The sequence below is a fragment of the Pseudorca crassidens genome, chromosome 19 (genome assembly GCF_039906515.1).
Source record: "Pseudorca crassidens isolate mPseCra1 chromosome 19, mPseCra1.hap1, whole genome shotgun sequence".
Taxonomy (NCBI): Eukaryota; Metazoa; Chordata; class Mammalia; order Artiodactyla; family Delphinidae; genus Pseudorca; species Pseudorca crassidens.
Genome location: NC_090314.1, coordinates 3,105,792 through 3,123,969, shown reverse-complemented (window position 1 = coordinate 3,123,969; position 18,178 = coordinate 3,105,792). Strand labels below are relative to the sequence as shown.

General features: G+C 48.5%; 1 protein-coding gene across 6 annotated transcripts in view; it reads left to right on the top strand.

Annotated features, from left to right (window-relative positions):
- The window catches only part of DHRS7B (dehydrogenase/reductase 7B), a 39,060-nt gene that overhangs the window by 3,988 nt on the left and 16,894 nt on the right, over window positions 1-18,178 (top strand). For all 6 annotated transcript variants that reach the window (XM_067714903.1, XM_067714901.1, XM_067714907.1 and 3 more), the window contains exon 2: window positions 15,411-15,589. In XM_067714903.1, coding sequence (XP_067571004.1) covers window positions 15,411-15,589 — 179 coding nt within the window. The remainder of the gene's footprint in view (window positions 1-15,410; window positions 15,590-18,178) is intronic.

Below are 18,178 nucleotides of genomic sequence, written 5' to 3'. Positions count from 1 at the left end.
ATTCTTGGGTTTTACTTGTGGCTGGAGCTAGCTTATTTAGCCTTTAAAAAGGTTTGCTTACATATCAAAGGGACAGAGGAAGGACTTACAAACTCTAGGTTTTTCAGAGAAATGCTCTAAGAAAAAGAGAAAAATCTCTTTCCCTTTTTGCAACAGGGAAAAGTCAGTTTAAAAAATTTACTTCAACAGTGCAGAAAAATGTTGGACTGGAGCTCTCACAGTATGGGCATCGTTCTGGAGATGATCGTTAAGTGAGTTCCATGGAGTTGTGCATACTTAGGATGCCTGCAGGTGGTCACATCTAGTCCATAATTTCTTGTACATTGATTTAAAGAAAAATACAGATACAGGTCTTGCTGGTTTCCAGTCAGAACTCTTGTCTCTGGTAGTTAACCCTTCCAGGACTTGTCCTCTTTAATGTCAATAATGTCATTTCTCACTCCTACCCATTGTTAAAAACATAAAATTCAACTGAGTAAATTTTTTAAAATTAATTAATATATATATTTTTGGCTGTGTTGGGTCTTTGTTGCTGCGCGTGGGCTTTCTCTGGTTGCGGTGAGCGGGGGCTGCTCTTCGTTGTGCACGGGTTTCTCATTGCGGTGGCTTCTCTTGTTGCAGAGCATGGGCTCTAGGGCGTGTGGGCTTCAGTAGTTGTGGCATGCAGGCTCAGTAGTTGTGGCTCGCGGGCTCTAGAGCGCAGGCTCAGTAGTTGTGGCACATGGGCTTAGTTGCTCCGCAGCATGTGGGATCTTCCCGGACCAGGGCTCGAACCCGTGTCCCCTGGTAGGCAGATTCTTAACCACTGGTAGGCAGATTCTTAACCACTGCGCCACCAGGGGAGTCTCTAACTGAGTACATTTTAAAGATGTTACTGGCTTTCTTTGAGTCATGAATCGGGCAGCATCCCATCTAGCAGACAGAGAGGAGCTCCGAGGAGCTGTACAAAGTGAAAGACTTTTACAGGTAGAAGGAGCGGGAACAGGAAGCTCTACTTGGGAAAAAGCATGTTGGTTGTGGCGAGACCACCCCCCTTTAAGGGATGCAGGGGTCTGCCAGGCAGATGACCTCACTGTGCTGACCAGGCGATTCCTGATTCCCTGGTTTAAGATTCCATTTCTGGGAGAGGCTGAAACTAAGTAAGTGAAGTTTGGTGATGTGGGGCTCAGCGTCGGTGACTCCACTTTGAGCATATTTTCTTGTTTTTAACACCAGTTCTTCATATATGAGATGTTTGGTAGGTAAAGTTATGATTTTAATGCAGAAATGAACTCTCCACTAATCTGTTCTGGAAGGTCATAAATGTGGGGATGGAAATTGAGATTGAATGGCATGTACGTTTAGCTTGGACGCTGCTTTCCACTCACCGAGGTAGTAAATTCAACAGACTCTCCTTTAGATTCTACCTGAGCTATCCCTTCCATCTTCTTAAGTTCACAGTAACCTGAGACTTGGCCACTAAACTGCTTACTGGAGGGAGAGACCGCTGATGGCAGCTGAAGTGATTGAACATTGCTTACCAGTAGTTTGAACTTGTTTGCTGTCATCAGCCTTTTTTCATCATTAGTGTATAGGAATGCAAGAGATTTCTGTGCATTAATTTTGTATCCTGCAACTTTACCAAATTCATTGATTAGCTCTAGTAGTTTTCTGGTGGCATCTTTAGATTCTCTTTGTATAGTATCATGTCATCTGCAAACAGTGACAGTTTTACTTCTTCTTTTCCAATTTGTATTCCTTTTATTTCTTTTTCTTCTCTGATTGCCATGGCTAGGACTTCCAAAACTGTGTTGAATAAGAGTGGTGAGAGTGGACATCCTTGTCTTGTTCCTGATCTTAGAGGAAATGCTTTCAGTTTTTCACCTAGTATATCTTCTTTGGAAAAGAAAGTTTAGAGAAGCAGCAGCTCATTTTTTATCTGGGTTATCTTTTATTCTTGTGTTGCACGAGTTCTTTTTATATTCTGGACACTTGACCCTTATGAGATACATGATGTGCAAATATTTTCTCCCATTCTGTTGGTTGTCTTCACTTTTTTGATAGTTTTCTTTGAAGCACAGAAGTTTTCAATTTTGATGTTCAATTTATCTTTTTCTTTTGTTGCTTTTGCTGTAGTGTCATAGCTAAGAAATCATTGCTTAATCCAAGATCATGAAGATTTACACTTAAATATTCTTTAAAGTATTTTATAATTTTAGCTCTCACATTTAGGTCTTCGATCATTTTGAGTTAATTTTTATATATTGTGTTCTGTAAGGTTCCAACTTTATTCTTCAGTTTGTGCATATCCAGTTGTTCCAGCATCATTTATTGAAAAGACTGTTCTTTGCCCATTAATTTACCATAATGTAAAAGTCAAAGCCATTCTTTAAAAACTCACTTGATTACTAAAAGATTTCTATTTCATTTGTGGGAAATGGCTTATGAGCAGTCTTTTTTTAAGGAACTGCCTAATTCTCCTTGAGTGATTTTTTTTCCTTTTGTTTCAAAGAAAATAAAATGAGCAAGTGGGATGTATTCCATGAATGCAAGGTTGGTTCAATATTGGGAAATTGATTAGTATCTTATACAGCATTATTAAGTATTAGGAACAATGATATGATTATTTCTCTAGATGCTGAAAAACCTGTCAAAAAATTCAATACCCATTATAATAAAAGCACTTAGAAGATAGGAAAAAAAAAAGCCTTTATGCTGTTACATACCCTAGCAATAAACATGGTGAATGTACAAAATACGTTTTCGATTTAAGGGTTTTTTTTTTTCTTTTAATATAGGCTCTGGAATTTGCCAAGTAATTTTTTTCAATCCTGAAAAGGCTCTGAGAGAGAAATAAGGAGGGAAATATGTATGGGGAAAAGTAAATCTGCCAACAGTGTTTGGTGAAATAAACAGATTGTTTGATGGCTTACTGTGGACATGTCCTGAGGCGACGTGGCCCTGTCCTTAGGGAGCTATTTGGTGGGATGCTGGGAAATAAAGTGATAGGTCACCGGCTAGGCTATTTTTAAATGAAAGCTTAGAAGTTGGCTCTGGAAAACCCTCTCGGGTTATCATGCTCCCCTCCTCCTTTAGTCCTCCAGAACGTGAGATTCCTTTCCATATGTTTTCTGGCATTAAAGTCAGGGCACTCTAAGTTTTAAGTGGAAGCATTATTAAAAACTGCTTCAGAGTAAAGGGCATTTCCTAGTTAAATTTCACAATTATGTTTCCCAGTTCCAAAAATAACTTGGGGGACTCCCCCGCACCCCCAATGCAGGGGGCCTGGGTTCGATCCCTGGTCAGGGAACTAGATCCCATATGCCACAGCTAAGAGTTTGCATGCTGCCATTAAAGATCCCGAATGCCGTAACGAAGATCCCAAATGCTGAAACTAAAACCCGGCACAGCCAAATAAGTAAATAAATAAATTAATAACAAAAAAACCCCTTGGAACTCAGAGTGAACCGTCATCCTAAATAAATTGTCTAAGAGAGAGAACAGTGGGCAAATAATTTATCCAAGTTCATGAGGAAACTGATTTGTTAGAATTTTAAAATAATCTGATTTCAACCATGAGCCTACTTGAAATTAGCATTTAATGTTTAATCCTTTATGAATGACACACTTAAAAATTTTTTATGGTAATAAAATATACATAATTTGAATTTACCATCTTTTTTAAAAAATTAATTTATTTTTAATTTTTGGCTGTGTTTGGTCTTCGTTGCTTCTTGAGTGCTTTCTCTAGTTGCGGTGCGCGGGCTTCTCATTGCGGTGGCTTCTCTTGCTGCAGAGTATGGGCTCTAGGCGCGCAGACTTCAGTAGTTTTGGCACACGGGCTCAGTAGTTGTGGCTCACGGGCTCCAGAGCGCGGGCTCAGTAGTTGTGGCGCACAGACTCAGTTGCTCTGTGGCATGTGGGATCTTCCCGGACCGGGGCACAAACCCGTGTCCCCTGCATCGGCAGGCGGACTCTCAACCACTGCGCCACCAGGGAAGCCCGATCTTAACCATTTTTAAGTGTATAGTTCAGAAGTGTTAAATACATTTATAATGTTGTACCACCATCACCACCATCTGTCTCCAGAATTCTTTTCATCTTACAAAACTGAAATTCTGTACCCATTAAAAAATAACTCCCCATTTCCCTCCCTGCTCCCAGCCCCTGGCAACTCCCATTCTACTTTCTGTCTCTAAGAATTTGACTACTCTAAGTATCTCATGTAAGTGGATTCATACAGTATTTGCTTTTGTGTCTTGCTTATTTCACTTAGCATAGTGTCCTCAAGGTTCATCCATATTGTAGCATGTGTCAGAGTTTCCTTCCTTTTTAAAGCTGAGTGATATCCCATTGTATGTACATATCACATTTTGCTTATCCATTCATTGGTTGGTGGACGCTTGGGTTGTTTCTGTGTTTTATCTATTGTGAATAATGCTGCTGTGAACATGGGTGTACAGATATCTCTGCGAGACCCTGCATTCAATTCTTTTGAGTATATACCCAGCAGCGGAATTGCTGGATCATATGATAATTCTATTTTTAATTTTATTGAGGAACCTCCATACTTTTTTTAAAAAAAATAAATTTATTTATTTATTTTTGACTGCGTTGGGCCTTTGATGCTGTGCGCGGGCTTTTCTCTAGTTGCGACGAGCGGGGGCTACTCTTCATTGCGGTGCACAGGCTTCTCATTGGATGGCTTCTCTTGTTGCAGAGCACGGGCTCTAGGCACCCGGACTTCAGTAGTTGTGGCACGCGGGCTCAGTAGTTGTGGCTCATGGGCTCTAGAGCGCAGGCTCAGTAGTTGTGGCTCACGGGCTTAGTTGCTCCGCGGCATGTGGGATCTTCCCGGACCAGGGCTCGAACCCATGTCCCCTGCATTGGCAGGTGGATTCTTAACCACTGCACCACCGGGGAAGCCCCTCCATACTTTTTTTTCAGTGGCCGTACTGCTTTACATTCTCACCCGCAGTGCATAGGGTTCTAATTTCTCCATATCCTCCCACTTATCATTTTCTGGTTTTTTGATAGTAGTCATTCTAATGGGTGTGAGGTGGTATCTCATTATAGTTTTCATTTGCATTTCACTAATGACTAGTGATATTGAGCATCTTTTCATATACCTATTGGCTGTTTTTATGTCTTCTTTTGAGAAATGTCTGTTCAAGTCCTTTGCCTTTTTTTTTTTTTTAATTTATTGGGTCTTCATTGCTGCATGCGGGGTTTCTCTAGTTGTGGCGAGTGGGGGCTACTCTTCTTTGTGGTGCGCGGGCTTCTCATTGTGGTGGCTTCTGTTGTTGTGGAGCTCGGGCTCTAGGCGCACGGGCTTCGGTAGTTGTAGCACATGGGCTCAGTAGTTGTGGCTCGCAGGCTCTAGAGCGCAGGCTCAGTAGTTGTGGCTCGCAGGCTCTAGAGTGCAGGCTCAGTAGTTGTGGCACACGGGCTTAGTTGCTCCGCAGCATGTGGGATCTTCCCGGACCAGGGTTCAAACCCGTGTCCCCTGCATTGGCAGGTGGATTCTTAACCACTGTGCCAGCAGGGAAGCCCCCTTTGCCCATTTTTGAATCAGGTGGTTTTTGTTTTGTTTTAAATTTTAGGAGTTCTCTATTTTAGATATTGCTCCCTTATCAGATATATGATTTGAAAATATTTTCTGCTACCCTGTGGGTTATCGTTTTACTGTGTGAATAGTGTCTTTTACTGCACAACATTTAAAATTTTTCATGAACCAATTTATCTGGTTTTTCTTTTGTTACCTATGCATTTATAGAATCTTATCCAAGAAATCATTACCAAATCCAATGTCATGAAGCTTTTGCCTATGTTTTCTTGTAAGAAACATGTTTTAAGCCTTACATTTAGATCCTTGATCCATTTTGAGTTAATTTTTGTATAAGGGTCCAATTTTGTTCTTTTCCAAGTGGATATCCAGTTTTTTTAATATTAAATTAAATTAAATTTTTAATTTTTCGGCTGTGCTATGCGGAATGTGGGATATTATTTCCCCAACCAGTGATCAAACCCATGCCCCATGCGTTGAAAGCACAGCCTTAATCACTGGACTGCCAGGTAAGTCACTGGATATCCAGTTTTCTTAGCATCATTTGTTTGAAAGACTGTTTTTTCCCCATTGAATGGTTTTGACATTCTGTCAAAAATTATTTGACCATATATGCAAAGATTTATTTCTGGCCTCTCTATTCCATTGGTCTGTACCTGTCTTTGTGACAACACCACACAATTTTGATTACTCTAGCTTTATAGTAAGTTTTGGTATCAAGAAGTGGTTCTTCCAGCTTCTTTGTTCTTTTCCAAGATTCTTTTGACTATTCAGGGACCTTTGAGATTCCATGTGAATTTTAGGATGAGTTTTTCTCTTTCTGCAAAAGGCATTGTTGGGATTTTGATAGGGATTGAATTGAATCTGCAGGTTGCTTTGATCGGTATTGACATTTTAATAGTAATAAGTGTTCCACTCCATGAACATGGGATGTATTTCCATTCATTTATGTTTTGTTTAACTTCTTTCCGTAGTATTTTGCAGTTTTCATTGTACAAGTCTTCACCTCCTTGGTTAAGTTACTTCTTAAGTATTTAATTCTTTTAGTTGTTATTGTAAATGGAATTGTTTTTGCATGTATAGAGATACAACCGATTTTTTTGTGTTGACTTTGTGTCCTGCTACATTGCTGAATAAATTTATTCTAACACATTTTAAACACATTTTTGTGGAGTCCTAAGGGTTTCCTACATACAAGATCATATCACCTGCAAACAGATAATTTTACTTCTTCCTTTCCAATTTAGATGCCTATTATTTCTTTTTCTTTCCTAATTGCTCTGGCTAGAATTTTCAGTACTATGTTGAATAGAGGTGGTGAAAGTTGGCATCCTTGCTTTGTTCCTGATCTTGGAAGAAAAGCTTTCACTCTTTTACCATTGAGTCTGAAGTTTGATGTGGGTTTTTAATGTATGGCTCTTACTGTGTTGAGTAGTTTCCTTGTATTCCTATTTGTTGAGTGCTTTTATCATGAAAGGGTGTTAAATTTTATCAAATGCTTTTTCTGCGTCAGTTGAGTTGATCGTGTGGTTTTTTCCTTCAGTTGATGCGGTATATTGTTGATCATCTTCATATGTTGTAGGATCCTTGCATTCCAGGAACAAATCCCACGTGGTCAGGATGTATAATCCTTTTACTATGCTGCTAAATTCAGTTTGTTAGTTTTTTTTGTTGAGGAGTTTGGTGTCACTCTTCAAAAGGGATATTGTTCTGTAGTTTTCTTACAGTGTTTTTTCTTGGTATCAGGGTAATGCTGGTCTCATGGAATGGGTTAGAAAGTGTTCTCTCCTAAAACGGAGGAGTCACTAGCTAGGGCTGCCCTGGGCCGGTTGTGTGCCCTGTGGCCAGCACACCAGCTTGGGTGGTTTTGACTTTGAATCAAAGCTTCAGGTGAGGCTCATCCTCTAGACAGGCAACCTTATCACAATTCCAGTCGTTTAATTTTTGTGTTTCTTTGTTTATCGCCACTCTGTCTAGGCGTTGAGCTTCATGAGGTCAGCACCCACGCCTTCTTGGTCCATCGCCCTGCAGACCCGGCCCCGCCAGCACGCGGTGTGAATGGTACCTCATGTGCCTTAGGTGAACAGGTGAGCCAGAGCCATCCTGGAGCTGAGAGGATGCTCAGCACGTGAGGTGTTGATGTAAAGTAGGGAGCTTTGTCTTTTTACGAAACGCCATTAACGCTGCCTGTGTGGGGACTTACCTGGTGGTCCAGTGGTTAAGACTCCATGCTTCCAATGAAGGGGGCGCAGGTTTGACCCCTGGTCAGGAAACTAAGATCCCACAGGCCGCGTGGTGCAGCCAAAACAACCCAGCTGACAGCCTGGCTGCCTTTGCTCAGTTCCTGTCTGAAATCCTCTCTGGAAATGCTTTATTGCTTCTTTTCAGTTAGCTTATGAGTCGGCAGGACCTTAGCATTTACAGAGTGCTTCCCATGTGGTTTCTCATTGGAATAATCACCCCCATTTTGAAGTTAAGACACTTAGTTGCAGAGAATAAATCTGCTTGCGTCACACAGCAGGGACATGACAGGGTGAACCTGAACCCTGCTCCCCAGTGCCAACTTGGTGCTTTTTCTGCTTTACACCCACAGTGGGTGCCTTGTGTGGTTTCTGTCGAGGGGTCTGGGCCTCTTGTGTGCTCTGGGAAAGAGGGCAAGATCACTCAGGCATCTTCCAGTAATACTAAATTCATTTTATAAAGCACATTAGAAACCAAAACTGTGGGGCTTCCCTGGTGGCGCAGTGGTTGAGAGTCCACCTGGCGATGCAGGGGACGCGGGTTCGAGCCCTGGTCCGGGAAGATCCCACGCGCCGCGCAGCAGCTAAGCCCTTGCGCCACAACTACAGAGCCTGAGCTCTAGAGCCCGCAAGCCACAACTACTGAAGCCCGCGTGCCTAGAGCCCGTGCTCCGTAACAGGAGAAGCCACTGCAACGAGAAGCCCGTGCACCACAATGAAGAGTAGCCCCCGCTCGCCACAACTAGAGAAAGCCTGTGTGCAGCAACAAAGACCCAACACAGCCAATAATAAATAATAAACTAAAAAAAAAAAGAAACCAAAATTGTTTTTTGTGACAATGTGTCTAGGTAGCTATCATAAGTGCTGTTTTTAAAAACTGGACAAAGACCTTGACCCATAATAAACGGTTAGCCTCCAGCACCCTGTCCAAGTGTCAGGAGCCCGCGCTGCAGGGTCTGGAGCTGTGCTCAGCACCTCTCATCCCACCCTCCCAGGCTGGGCATGCTGTGCGGCGGGGGCCCAGCATCTTACTGGAGAGCATTGCTCGCTTCTCCAGGACTGGATGCTCAGGACCTGGTCTGAAATACTCGCAGGCCTTCCTCTTGGTTCTGTCTTCACTAATGCCAGCCTGCACGCCTTTAAACTGGGGGCCCTAAGGCCGCATCCCAAAATACACCCCATAGACCACTCGTTCATGGCTCGTTCCAGCATTCCAGAGAGGGCCTGCTGACCTGAAGGTATCCTCTGGTCCAGGTTACTCTGCCCTGGGTCAAAAGACCAGAGTAGACATGGGTGCCGGGAACTGCCACTGGTGAAGTATCTGCTGTCTGAGGTAGGATGCTATCTTTTCTTTTCAGTCAGCTGAAAAGAAAAGTCAGCTTTTCAGCCTTAGCTGCTGCTCTCATACGCTTGAGACCAAGAAAGAGTAGCTTTACTCTGCTTTTACTTTCTGAAATTAGATACGTATTTTCAGATATGGGTCATAAGCATGACCTGTAGCTTACGTCACCTGTAATAGAACAGCTGGCTGTCAGCGCTAACACACAAGAGTGGATGTGGGCTGTGGGAACTGAGCCTGACTGCTTTTGCTGCCAAGCCCCTCCTTGCCCTGTGGCCTCAGTCCTGCCGTCCAGCTGGAACCCCTCTCTGCCCTTTAGCCTGATTTTCTTGTGCATAACATGGCAACTTATTTCATGACTAATCCTTCCAGACCTGAACTCATTATCGTTTTTTTAAAATTAATTAATTTTATCTTTGGCTGCGCTGGGTCTTGGTTGCGGTGTGCGTACTTCTCATTGCGGTGGCTTCTCTTGTTGCGGAGCACGGGCTCTAGGGGTGTGGGCTTCAGTAGTTGTGGCACACGGGCTCAGTAGTTGTGGCTCACGGGCTCTAGAGCGCAGGCTCAGTAGTTGTGGCGCACGGGCTTAGCTGCTCCGCGGCATGTGGGATCTTCCTGGACCAGGGCTCGAACCCGTGTCCCCTGCATTGGCAGGCAGATTCTCAACCACTGCGCCACCAGGGAAGTCCCTCATTATCATTTTTCACTTTGGAGGGTTTTCAGATCCCCTCCTTTGATTTTCAGATGTAGCTCTTAATGGTTTAATTTCCATGTGTGGTTTCTGAGTAGATTCTAACAACTTGTTTTTATTGACGGTTCAATTTATTTTATTTTTGTAACTGAGAGAAGAAAGGAATCTTAGGAACAGATTCCATCTGTGAAATGCAATGTAGAATTTTGGCCAAAGGGTTGAGAGTGGAACAGATGGCATGAGAGGTGACGTGCCTGCTCCGAGCTGGTTTCTCGGTGACGATCTTGTTTCTAGTTTGAGGTTCCGAAAGCCTCAGTAGAAAGGAGGAGAGCAGTGCAGACCCACAGACTTTCCGGCCGCCTGGCCCAAGTGACAGGCACCTGTGAAGGTGCTTTTCCACCTTCACACTCTTTTGACTTAGGTCTGGAGCGCCGTTGTGTGTGCTGCGAGAAAACACAGGCAGACACCTGGGCCCGTGACTTCCTCTCTCTGGCCACTTCCTGTGTGGGGAGTGAGTGGGCGTGGCTGGTGTGGGTGGGCGGAGCCTGCCTCCCCTCTCTGCACGTGCCTGTCCTGCTTTTGGCTCTGGCTCACAGCACTGCTGGGCTGACTGTCCCTCTGTGCTATAAGCTCATCTCCAAATGCTGGGAATCGTGAGCAAGATTGTTTGCCCACTCCCTTTTTTTTTTTACCACCAGTCTTGTCTTCCAGTTATATCTGAAACTAGCAGTTTTAAGAAGCATTTTGGCATAAAATGCAAAATTTATAAGCATGTTATATGCCATTTTCAAAAAAACCCAGGCCCCTTTTGACCTTGCTTTACATAGGAGATCTATTTCCTGATCTGGAAATGTGGCCAGCCAAGACTTAGTTCCTTTCTTCCACTTGGGAGCTGTCCCTTTTGCTCAGAGAAGGCCCCCAGACACCACAGCAAGTCAGTGGGTCTGAGCTACTTCTTTGTCTAGCTCTCTTGGCCATCATAACTGCTGAGGGTGAGACAGGAAGGAGTTGGCACAGCTACCTCTGAGAGTCTGGGGGACCCAGGGCCCATCGGTGTGGCCATGTGTACTGCAGAACAGAATGACAGGTGGGAGATCTTTAAGAATTTGAAAAACTCCCAGGAAGAGTTGAGATTGTCTATATTAGCAGCTTCACCTGGTTGGGGGAGTTATGCTGAAGTTGAACCTGACTCTAAAGTTAGTGGCTTGCTCTGGGGTGTCTTTTCCCACCATCATCCTGAGTTACTGGGCAAAGCTGCACTGGTTTATAGTTTATGTTCTGATTCTGTGAGAACTTGCCAGACTGAATGCAGATGCACTGTCCTTACAGAAGGTGGGCTGAGGATGGGCCCCCTAGCCTGGTGCCATATTTGCCTCGGGCAGAGTGGCCCCTGGGGCCAGGCGACCAAGGCTGGCTTGCGACGTTGGGTCAGGTGCTCAAGGAGTACCAGGCACGTACAAGACGGTGTGTGGTTTCCCTCTTTTCTTCACGTCAAGGGTTGCTGGCTTGGGCTTCGAACAGGTGCGTGGAGCTCTGGTTGTCTCAGTGGGGCGCCTTGCTGGGTGGGCTTATCTTCATCCTGATCCTCCCCTGGGTATGAGAAAGGGGTGGACAGCACACTGTGGCCCTTGTCTGCTCTCTCTTTGCTGTGTTGGCCTCCATGACTGGTGTGTTGGCCGCATTTTGTTTGTTTCTTTTTTATTTTTTTTAAGTTTATTGAATTGTAGTTGGTTTACAGTGTTGTGTTACCTTCTGCTGTACAGCAAAGTGACTCAGTTATAGATACATGTATTGTTTTATTTATTTATTTATTTATTTATTTATGGCTGTGTTGGGTCTTCGTTTCTGTGTAAGGGCTTTCTCTAGTTGCGGCAAGTGGGGGCCACTCTTCATCGCGGTGCACGGGTCTCTCACTATCGTGGCCTCTCTTGTTGTGGAGCACAGGCTCCAGACGTGCAGGCTCAGTAATTGTGGCTCACGGGCCTAGCTGCTCCGCGGCATGTGGGATCTTCCCAGACCAGGGCTCGAACCCATGTCCCCTGCATTGGCAGGCAGATTCTCAACCGCTGCGCCACCAGGGAAGCCCGCATGTATTGTTTTTCATATTCTTTTCCATTATGTTTTATCAAAGGATATTGAATGTAGTTCCCTGCGCCATACAGTAGGACCTTGTTATTTATTTATTTATTTTTATTTATTTAGTTTTTTGCGGTACGCGGGCCTCTCACTGTCGTGGCCTCTCCCGTTGCGGAGCACAGTCTCCGGACGCGCAGGCTCAGTGGCCATGGCTCACGGGCCCAGCCGCTCCGCGGCATGTGGGATCCTCCTGGACCGGGGCACGAACCCGTATCCCCTGCATCGGCAGGCGGACTCTCAACCACTGCGCCACCAGGGAAGCCCCGGTTTGCTAATATCTTGTTGAGGATTTTTGCATCTATATTCATCAAAGGTATTGGCCTATAATTTTCTTTTTTGATAGTATCTTTGTCTGGTTTTGGTATCAGGGTGCTTGTGGCTTTATAGAATGTCTTTTTGAGTGTTTCTTCCTCTTCAGTCTTTTAGAAGAGTTTGAGCAGGATCAGTGTAAGTTCTTCCTTGTATGTTTGGTAGAATTTGCCTGTGAAGCCATCTGGCCCTGGACTTTGTTTGTAGGGAGTTTTGTTTGGTCATTTGTTTTTACAGATTTTATTTCACTTTTAGCGATTGGTCTGTTCAAGTTATCTCTTTCTTCTTGATTCAGTTTTGGTGGGCTGTATGTTTCTAGAAAGTTGTCCATTTCTTCTAGGTTGTCAAATTTATTGGCATATAATTGTTCATAGTATTCTTTCATGGTTTTTTTGTATTTCTGTGGTATCAGTTGTGATTTCTCCTCTTTCATTTCGTATTTTGTTTATTTGGGTCTTCTCTCTTTCCTTCTTAGGGAGCCCGGCCATTGGTGTGTTAATTTTTGTTTACCCTTTCAAAGAACCAGCTCTGGGTTTTATTGATTTTTTTTCTATTTTTTTTAATCTCTATTTTATTTATTTCCTCAGTAGTTGTGGCGCATGGGCTTAGTTGTTCTGCGGCACGTGGGATCTTCCCGGACCAGGGCTCGAACCCGTGTCCCCTGCACTGACAGGCAGTTTCTTAACCACTGCGCCACCAGGGAAGTCCAACGAACCTGTTTTACAGACAGAGGTGCCGAGGCCTCAGCGGTGTGGCCTTGACCCAGGCTGATGAGTAGCTGAGCCAGGTTGTGAACCCAGCCAGGAGGCGAGGGCTCATCTTTGCAACCCCTGTGCTGCCATTGCCATTAGTTGGTGTTTTCCAGGTGGTCTCTGAAACCTCTGAATTTTTAGAGGCAATAGGGCTGCATATTGGTGCTTGATCCCTTGTAGCCTTCAGTGAAGTTCTGACTTAGCCCCAGGTTATGGGTCTGAGACAGGCAGACTCCACAGGGCTGTGATCTCCGTGGGCCTGTGTCCACCCACAGACCCAGAGGCTGAGCCGGTTGTCTTTTCCTGAGCAGCGTCTCCACCTCCCTGGGCTTCCTGGGCATTGTCTGGGCCCCGGGTAGTTTGAGCCAAGCAGGGTGGTCCACCTTGGGACCTACATGGTATAAAGATCTGGGATTGCCCTGGGGATAAAGCTCTTCCCGCACAGCTGTCCCGCTGGGCTGAAATGCACCCCACAGCCTGCCGTCTTCAGGGGCTGTGCCCTGTGAAGGCCCCCAGGCAGCACACCCACAGACCCACGGACTGGCGGAGGTGCTCCTGCCTGCTCTAAGCCTCTCTGAGTACTACCAGGTGCCAAACAAAGGATCTTCGTTTTTGTTTTTTTAATTAATCAATTAATTAATTTGGCTGCGTTGGGTCTTAGATGCGGCATGCGGGATCTTCTTGCGGCACGTGGGCTTCTCTCTAGTTGTAGTGCACAGGCTTCAGGGTGCGTGGGCTCAGTAGTTGTGGCACGTGGGCTCTCTAGTTGTGGTGCACGGGCTCTAGAGCGCAGGCTTAGTTGCCCCACGGCATGTGGGATCTTAGTTCCCTGACCAGGGATCAAACTCGCGTCCCCTGCTTTGGAAGGCGGACTCTTATTAACCACTGGACCACCAGGGAAGCCCCCAAACAAAGGATCTTTGGGTCCTCACCTCTCCCCTGGGACTCGGCCCTGCCTGAATGTCTAGTTGAGGGCAGGGGTTGGTGCCAGTGGTACCCGGGTAATGAGCTCGGCACTTCAGAATCCACTTGGATTGCCAGGGCGTCCACCTGTGGGTTTGGCACAGTGTAGGGTAAGAGGGAAATGTGTCCACTTAGCAGACGGTAGCCGGCGTCTTTCAGAAGTAGATTAAGTGGAGGTTGATAGGAAAGAGTCATTTTTGCAGATGTTCGTCCAAGGATGTTCATTTTTTATAGTGATCAAGAATTCGGGTGTGTTTGGAAAGGGAGGTGAAAAATCAAGCTAAATACTAAACTAGCTTAGTTGACGGTTCAAACCGGAGCAGAACCTTTTAGCTTAGATCGGGACGGCCCCTCCCAAACCTGGACTTCAGAGTCAAAGCAGCTCCGGGCACAGGCGGATGCGTGCTGGGATCTGTGTGTTCTTGGCTTCATGGTATCCACAGGGTGGGTGCTGTCTTGGGAAGGGAGCAGATAGGTTTTTAAATATGCGGAGTTGAGGGCTTGGGAGGTGGGCGAGGGCTTATGATTGAAGGCTGCAGGCTTGTTCGCGGGCGCTGTGCACTTACGTCGCAGCCCCTTCCTCCCCCAGAAGCTGCTGTGCTTCTCACATCCTCGTCCTGGGGGCCCGGGGGCATCCCAAGGCGGCATGCGCGCTGCTGCTCCGCTATAGCTCCTCCTCAGCGTCCCTGTAGCCCCGTGTCTCCCCTGTTGGCTGCTGCTCTGGGCCCAGGGCCGTGGAGGGTGGGAATGGGGAAGGGAGGGGCAGTTGTAGAAGGAACGGATGTTTCCTAAGCGTGGACCCCGCATGGTAGCGCTCGCCACGCTGCCGTGGGCTCCTGATTGGTCCGGCTGACGCAGCTCGCCAGTGGCACTTGGTGGGCACAGGCCACAGTGCAGCGGGGCCTCCACTCTGCGGCCTGAGTCTGCGCGCACTTGGCAGAGGGCTGCCTCCCCTGCCGTGAGTCGCCCAGGCATCCGGAGGCCTGTGGCCGTGGAGGAGCCTGTCCAGGGGAGCAGTGTAAGGATCGATCGGTATGGCTCCGTTTTCCTTTTAAGAAAAGTGTTTAGAAGAACTTTCCTAGTTTCACGAATATCAGGAATTGAAAATGATATGATACCGGCTGGTATTAAGTTCCTCAAAACAGATTTCTGCAGGAGGCTTGGGGCCTCCTTCACACTTCAGGAGCTGGTCCTCAGCCTGCCTGGGCGACGCGCGTCTGCGCCCCGCCGCCCGCTCGCATCCGTGCAGAGAGGAGACTGGTTCCACCACGCTGAACGGTCCACACGGGGCGCGGGGCCTGGGGAGACACTGACGGGCTCAGAGCTGAGGTCCGCGCGAGAGATCTGGGCTCTGTGTCAGACTTGGGGGAGGAGGGTTGGTGAGTCCCTGGCGTCCTCCCACCTCGTCACTGATTTATCTGGTTTGTTCTTCCAGAAAGAGTCTGCTGAGGGCGAGGATCATGGACTTCATCACCTCCACGGCCACCGTGCCCCTGCTGTTGGGCTGCGTGGGCGTCTTCAGCCTCTGCAAGCTGCTGCAGTGGCTGCGCACGAGAGCCGACGTCCGGAACGCCGTGGTGGTCATTACCGGCGCCACGTCGGGCCTGGGCCGAGGTGGGTGGTGGGGCAGTGCTGGGCGGGGGGCAGCGGTGTGGGTGCAGACACATGAGGCGGGATGGCATCTGGGCAGCAAGGGTGGCACTGCCCTTGGTCCAGATAGAGACAGAGAGCTTAAGCACAGTGAGAGACGGCCCTGACATACGGCACCAGGGCCAGAGGCGGAAGCCAGGGAGGGGGCCGCGTGTGCACGTGGGGCAGCCTCAGTGCCGGTCGGTGTGGAAACAGGCATTTGTATGTGGAGACTTTCAAAAATGGACACTAACTCAGGGCCAAACAAAACGTTCCTTTCCCTGGGTTCAGCGAGCATCCCAGGTTTATGGCTTTGGTGTCACCTCCAGCTTGCTGTCCCCTTACGGAGCCGTGCCTCCAGCCGTGCCCTGGCACCTTGGCAGGTGGGGACGGGATCAGTGAGGCCTCAGCTGTTCCTCAGCTGGGTTCTCCAGTTGAGCTCAGATCTAACCTAGTGACCACATGGAGCTTCTGGGTCCCAGGCCCACCCCACACGCCTGTGCCAACCATGGCAGTGTACCAGGGCAGGTGCAGGTGTGTCAGCTTCCGCACATGCTCCGCGCCACCTCTGCACGCCCCCCATGCTCACACTCAGTTCCATGGAACGAGGCCGAGAGGCGCCCTGAGTTGGGGTACACTCAGCGCCCCTGCGTCTCCTGGCCGGTGAGAGTACAGCCAGTGTGGCCCTGGGCCACGTGCTGGCCCCTAGGCCAGGTGCTGGAACAGACGGATGTGAGGCAGGGTCCCTTCCCTCTGGGAGCCCATGGTCTGTGCAGAGAGGAAGGACTTCTCTCCGTGTGTTGCCCTTTCAGGACGGGTGTTCACAGTGGGCTGGCAGGGGAGGCACCTAGGTGCGTGCTGGCTTGGGCTCATCTCCCTGAGTCCTCATAGCTGACGCTCAGAGAAGGTGCGACTTGCCCTGGGACTTCTAGGCAGGAGTGTGAAGCCAGGACTTAAGCCCTTGTCTTGTCTCCCTGGGGGAGGGGGCAGGGTGGGCCGTGAGCATGGGTCACATAGGGGCTGCTGACACTCGAGAGCTACGGGAACACAGAGGAGCAGACGGGGAGTGGCGTGCAGGCGGCCAGGGGACCTGGGCAGAGTGCGGGGAGCAGGGGTCCGTGCGTGCACCAGCATGGCGTTCAGGTGAGCTCTCGGGGTGACCCAGGGTCTGCCATCAGATCTCCAGGCCCCAAGCCATAGCCGGCCTCTGACCTTACTCAGCTGCTAAATATAGGGTGTCAGCAGCCGCTGCTCCACCACAGAGAGAAGTGTTTTTTTTTTTAATGTCCTTGAAGTGTGTCAGGGGGTTGGCTGTGAGGGAAAGGCACACTGCGGCGCCGACGTGCACACGCGTGACGGAGATGCTGTTCTCTCTCCATCCGCGCTTCCTCCTGTGACACCAGGGCCGGGAAGGGGATGGAAGACACAAAGCCCGCGTGTCTGTGTGCGTCCGTGCTCTTCCCACCATCTCCTAGATTCCATCGGAGGGCCAGGAGGGCGTGTATCCCTCCCCCTCTGGCTGTCTCAGTACAAACACCCCTCAGCGACTGCCCAGGAGGCGTGGGGAGGAGACCCCGGCCACCCTCATGGCTCTGCCCAGCCTGTAGGCCACCCTGGAGGCCTGGGTGACGTGCTGAGTGTTTGGACAAATCTCGTGTTTCTCCTGCCTTGTCTCCTGGCTTGTCCTTGTGGACTGGCAGGACACTGGGTGAAGGGACACGTCTCGGTCCCGAGGCCATGAGCCTAGTGGACTTATAAGCTGGTAGTGCTGGTGGCTGGGGACCGGCTGGCGGCCCAAGATAAATGTATTCCTTTTTCTCTCCACCCTCCCGCCTCTATCAGCTTTTTCAAGAAATGAAAATGGAATTTTCTCAGCCTGTTGGCATTTCTGTCATTCTCTACACGACCTCTAATTTCCTCCCTTGGCTTTCCTTGGGAAGCAAAGCTTAAGTAGAACGCGGGTGGCCAGTTTCCAGAGCTGTTCAGACACTTCACTGAATGTCCATCGTGGTGGCCAGGTCGGGACAAAATGGGGCGAGGAAGCCAGCAGGGCTTTGGGCGTGATAGGAAACGGGCCTCAGGAGCGCCTGCCCCCAGCCCCACCCCCGAGGAGGCTCCGCAGGGCAGGTGGGATGGGGGCCGTGACCCAGGCAGACCCCGGGGCCAGAGCGGGGGCTGTGGCTCCGTCCGGGTTTGTGCCCTCGGTCAGGGTGAGCTTCAAAGAAGACAACACCGCATGCCTGGAAGTGCACTGGTTTAGTTGAGTTGAACCTCCTTCCAGAAGGCTCCATCGGGGTCAGGCTGGGAGGCGCCGGCCCTGGGATAGCAAGTGACGCTGCAGGAGGCGCCGCATCTGGAAAGAAGGCTTTGCCGCCAGGGAGCCTCCTCCCTCCTGCCCTGAGGGACGCTGGCATTCTCCCTGCTTCGCTTTCGCTTTCGCAGCGTGGGTGGGGGAAGGACCCCGTCTGGACCCCAGAGCCTCCTCCCTTCCTGGATCCCTGACCCTCCGGTGGGCCCCTGGGGCCAGCCTTGCCCTCCTAGCAGCCCGCGGCACCAAGACTCCGCTTGACCAGC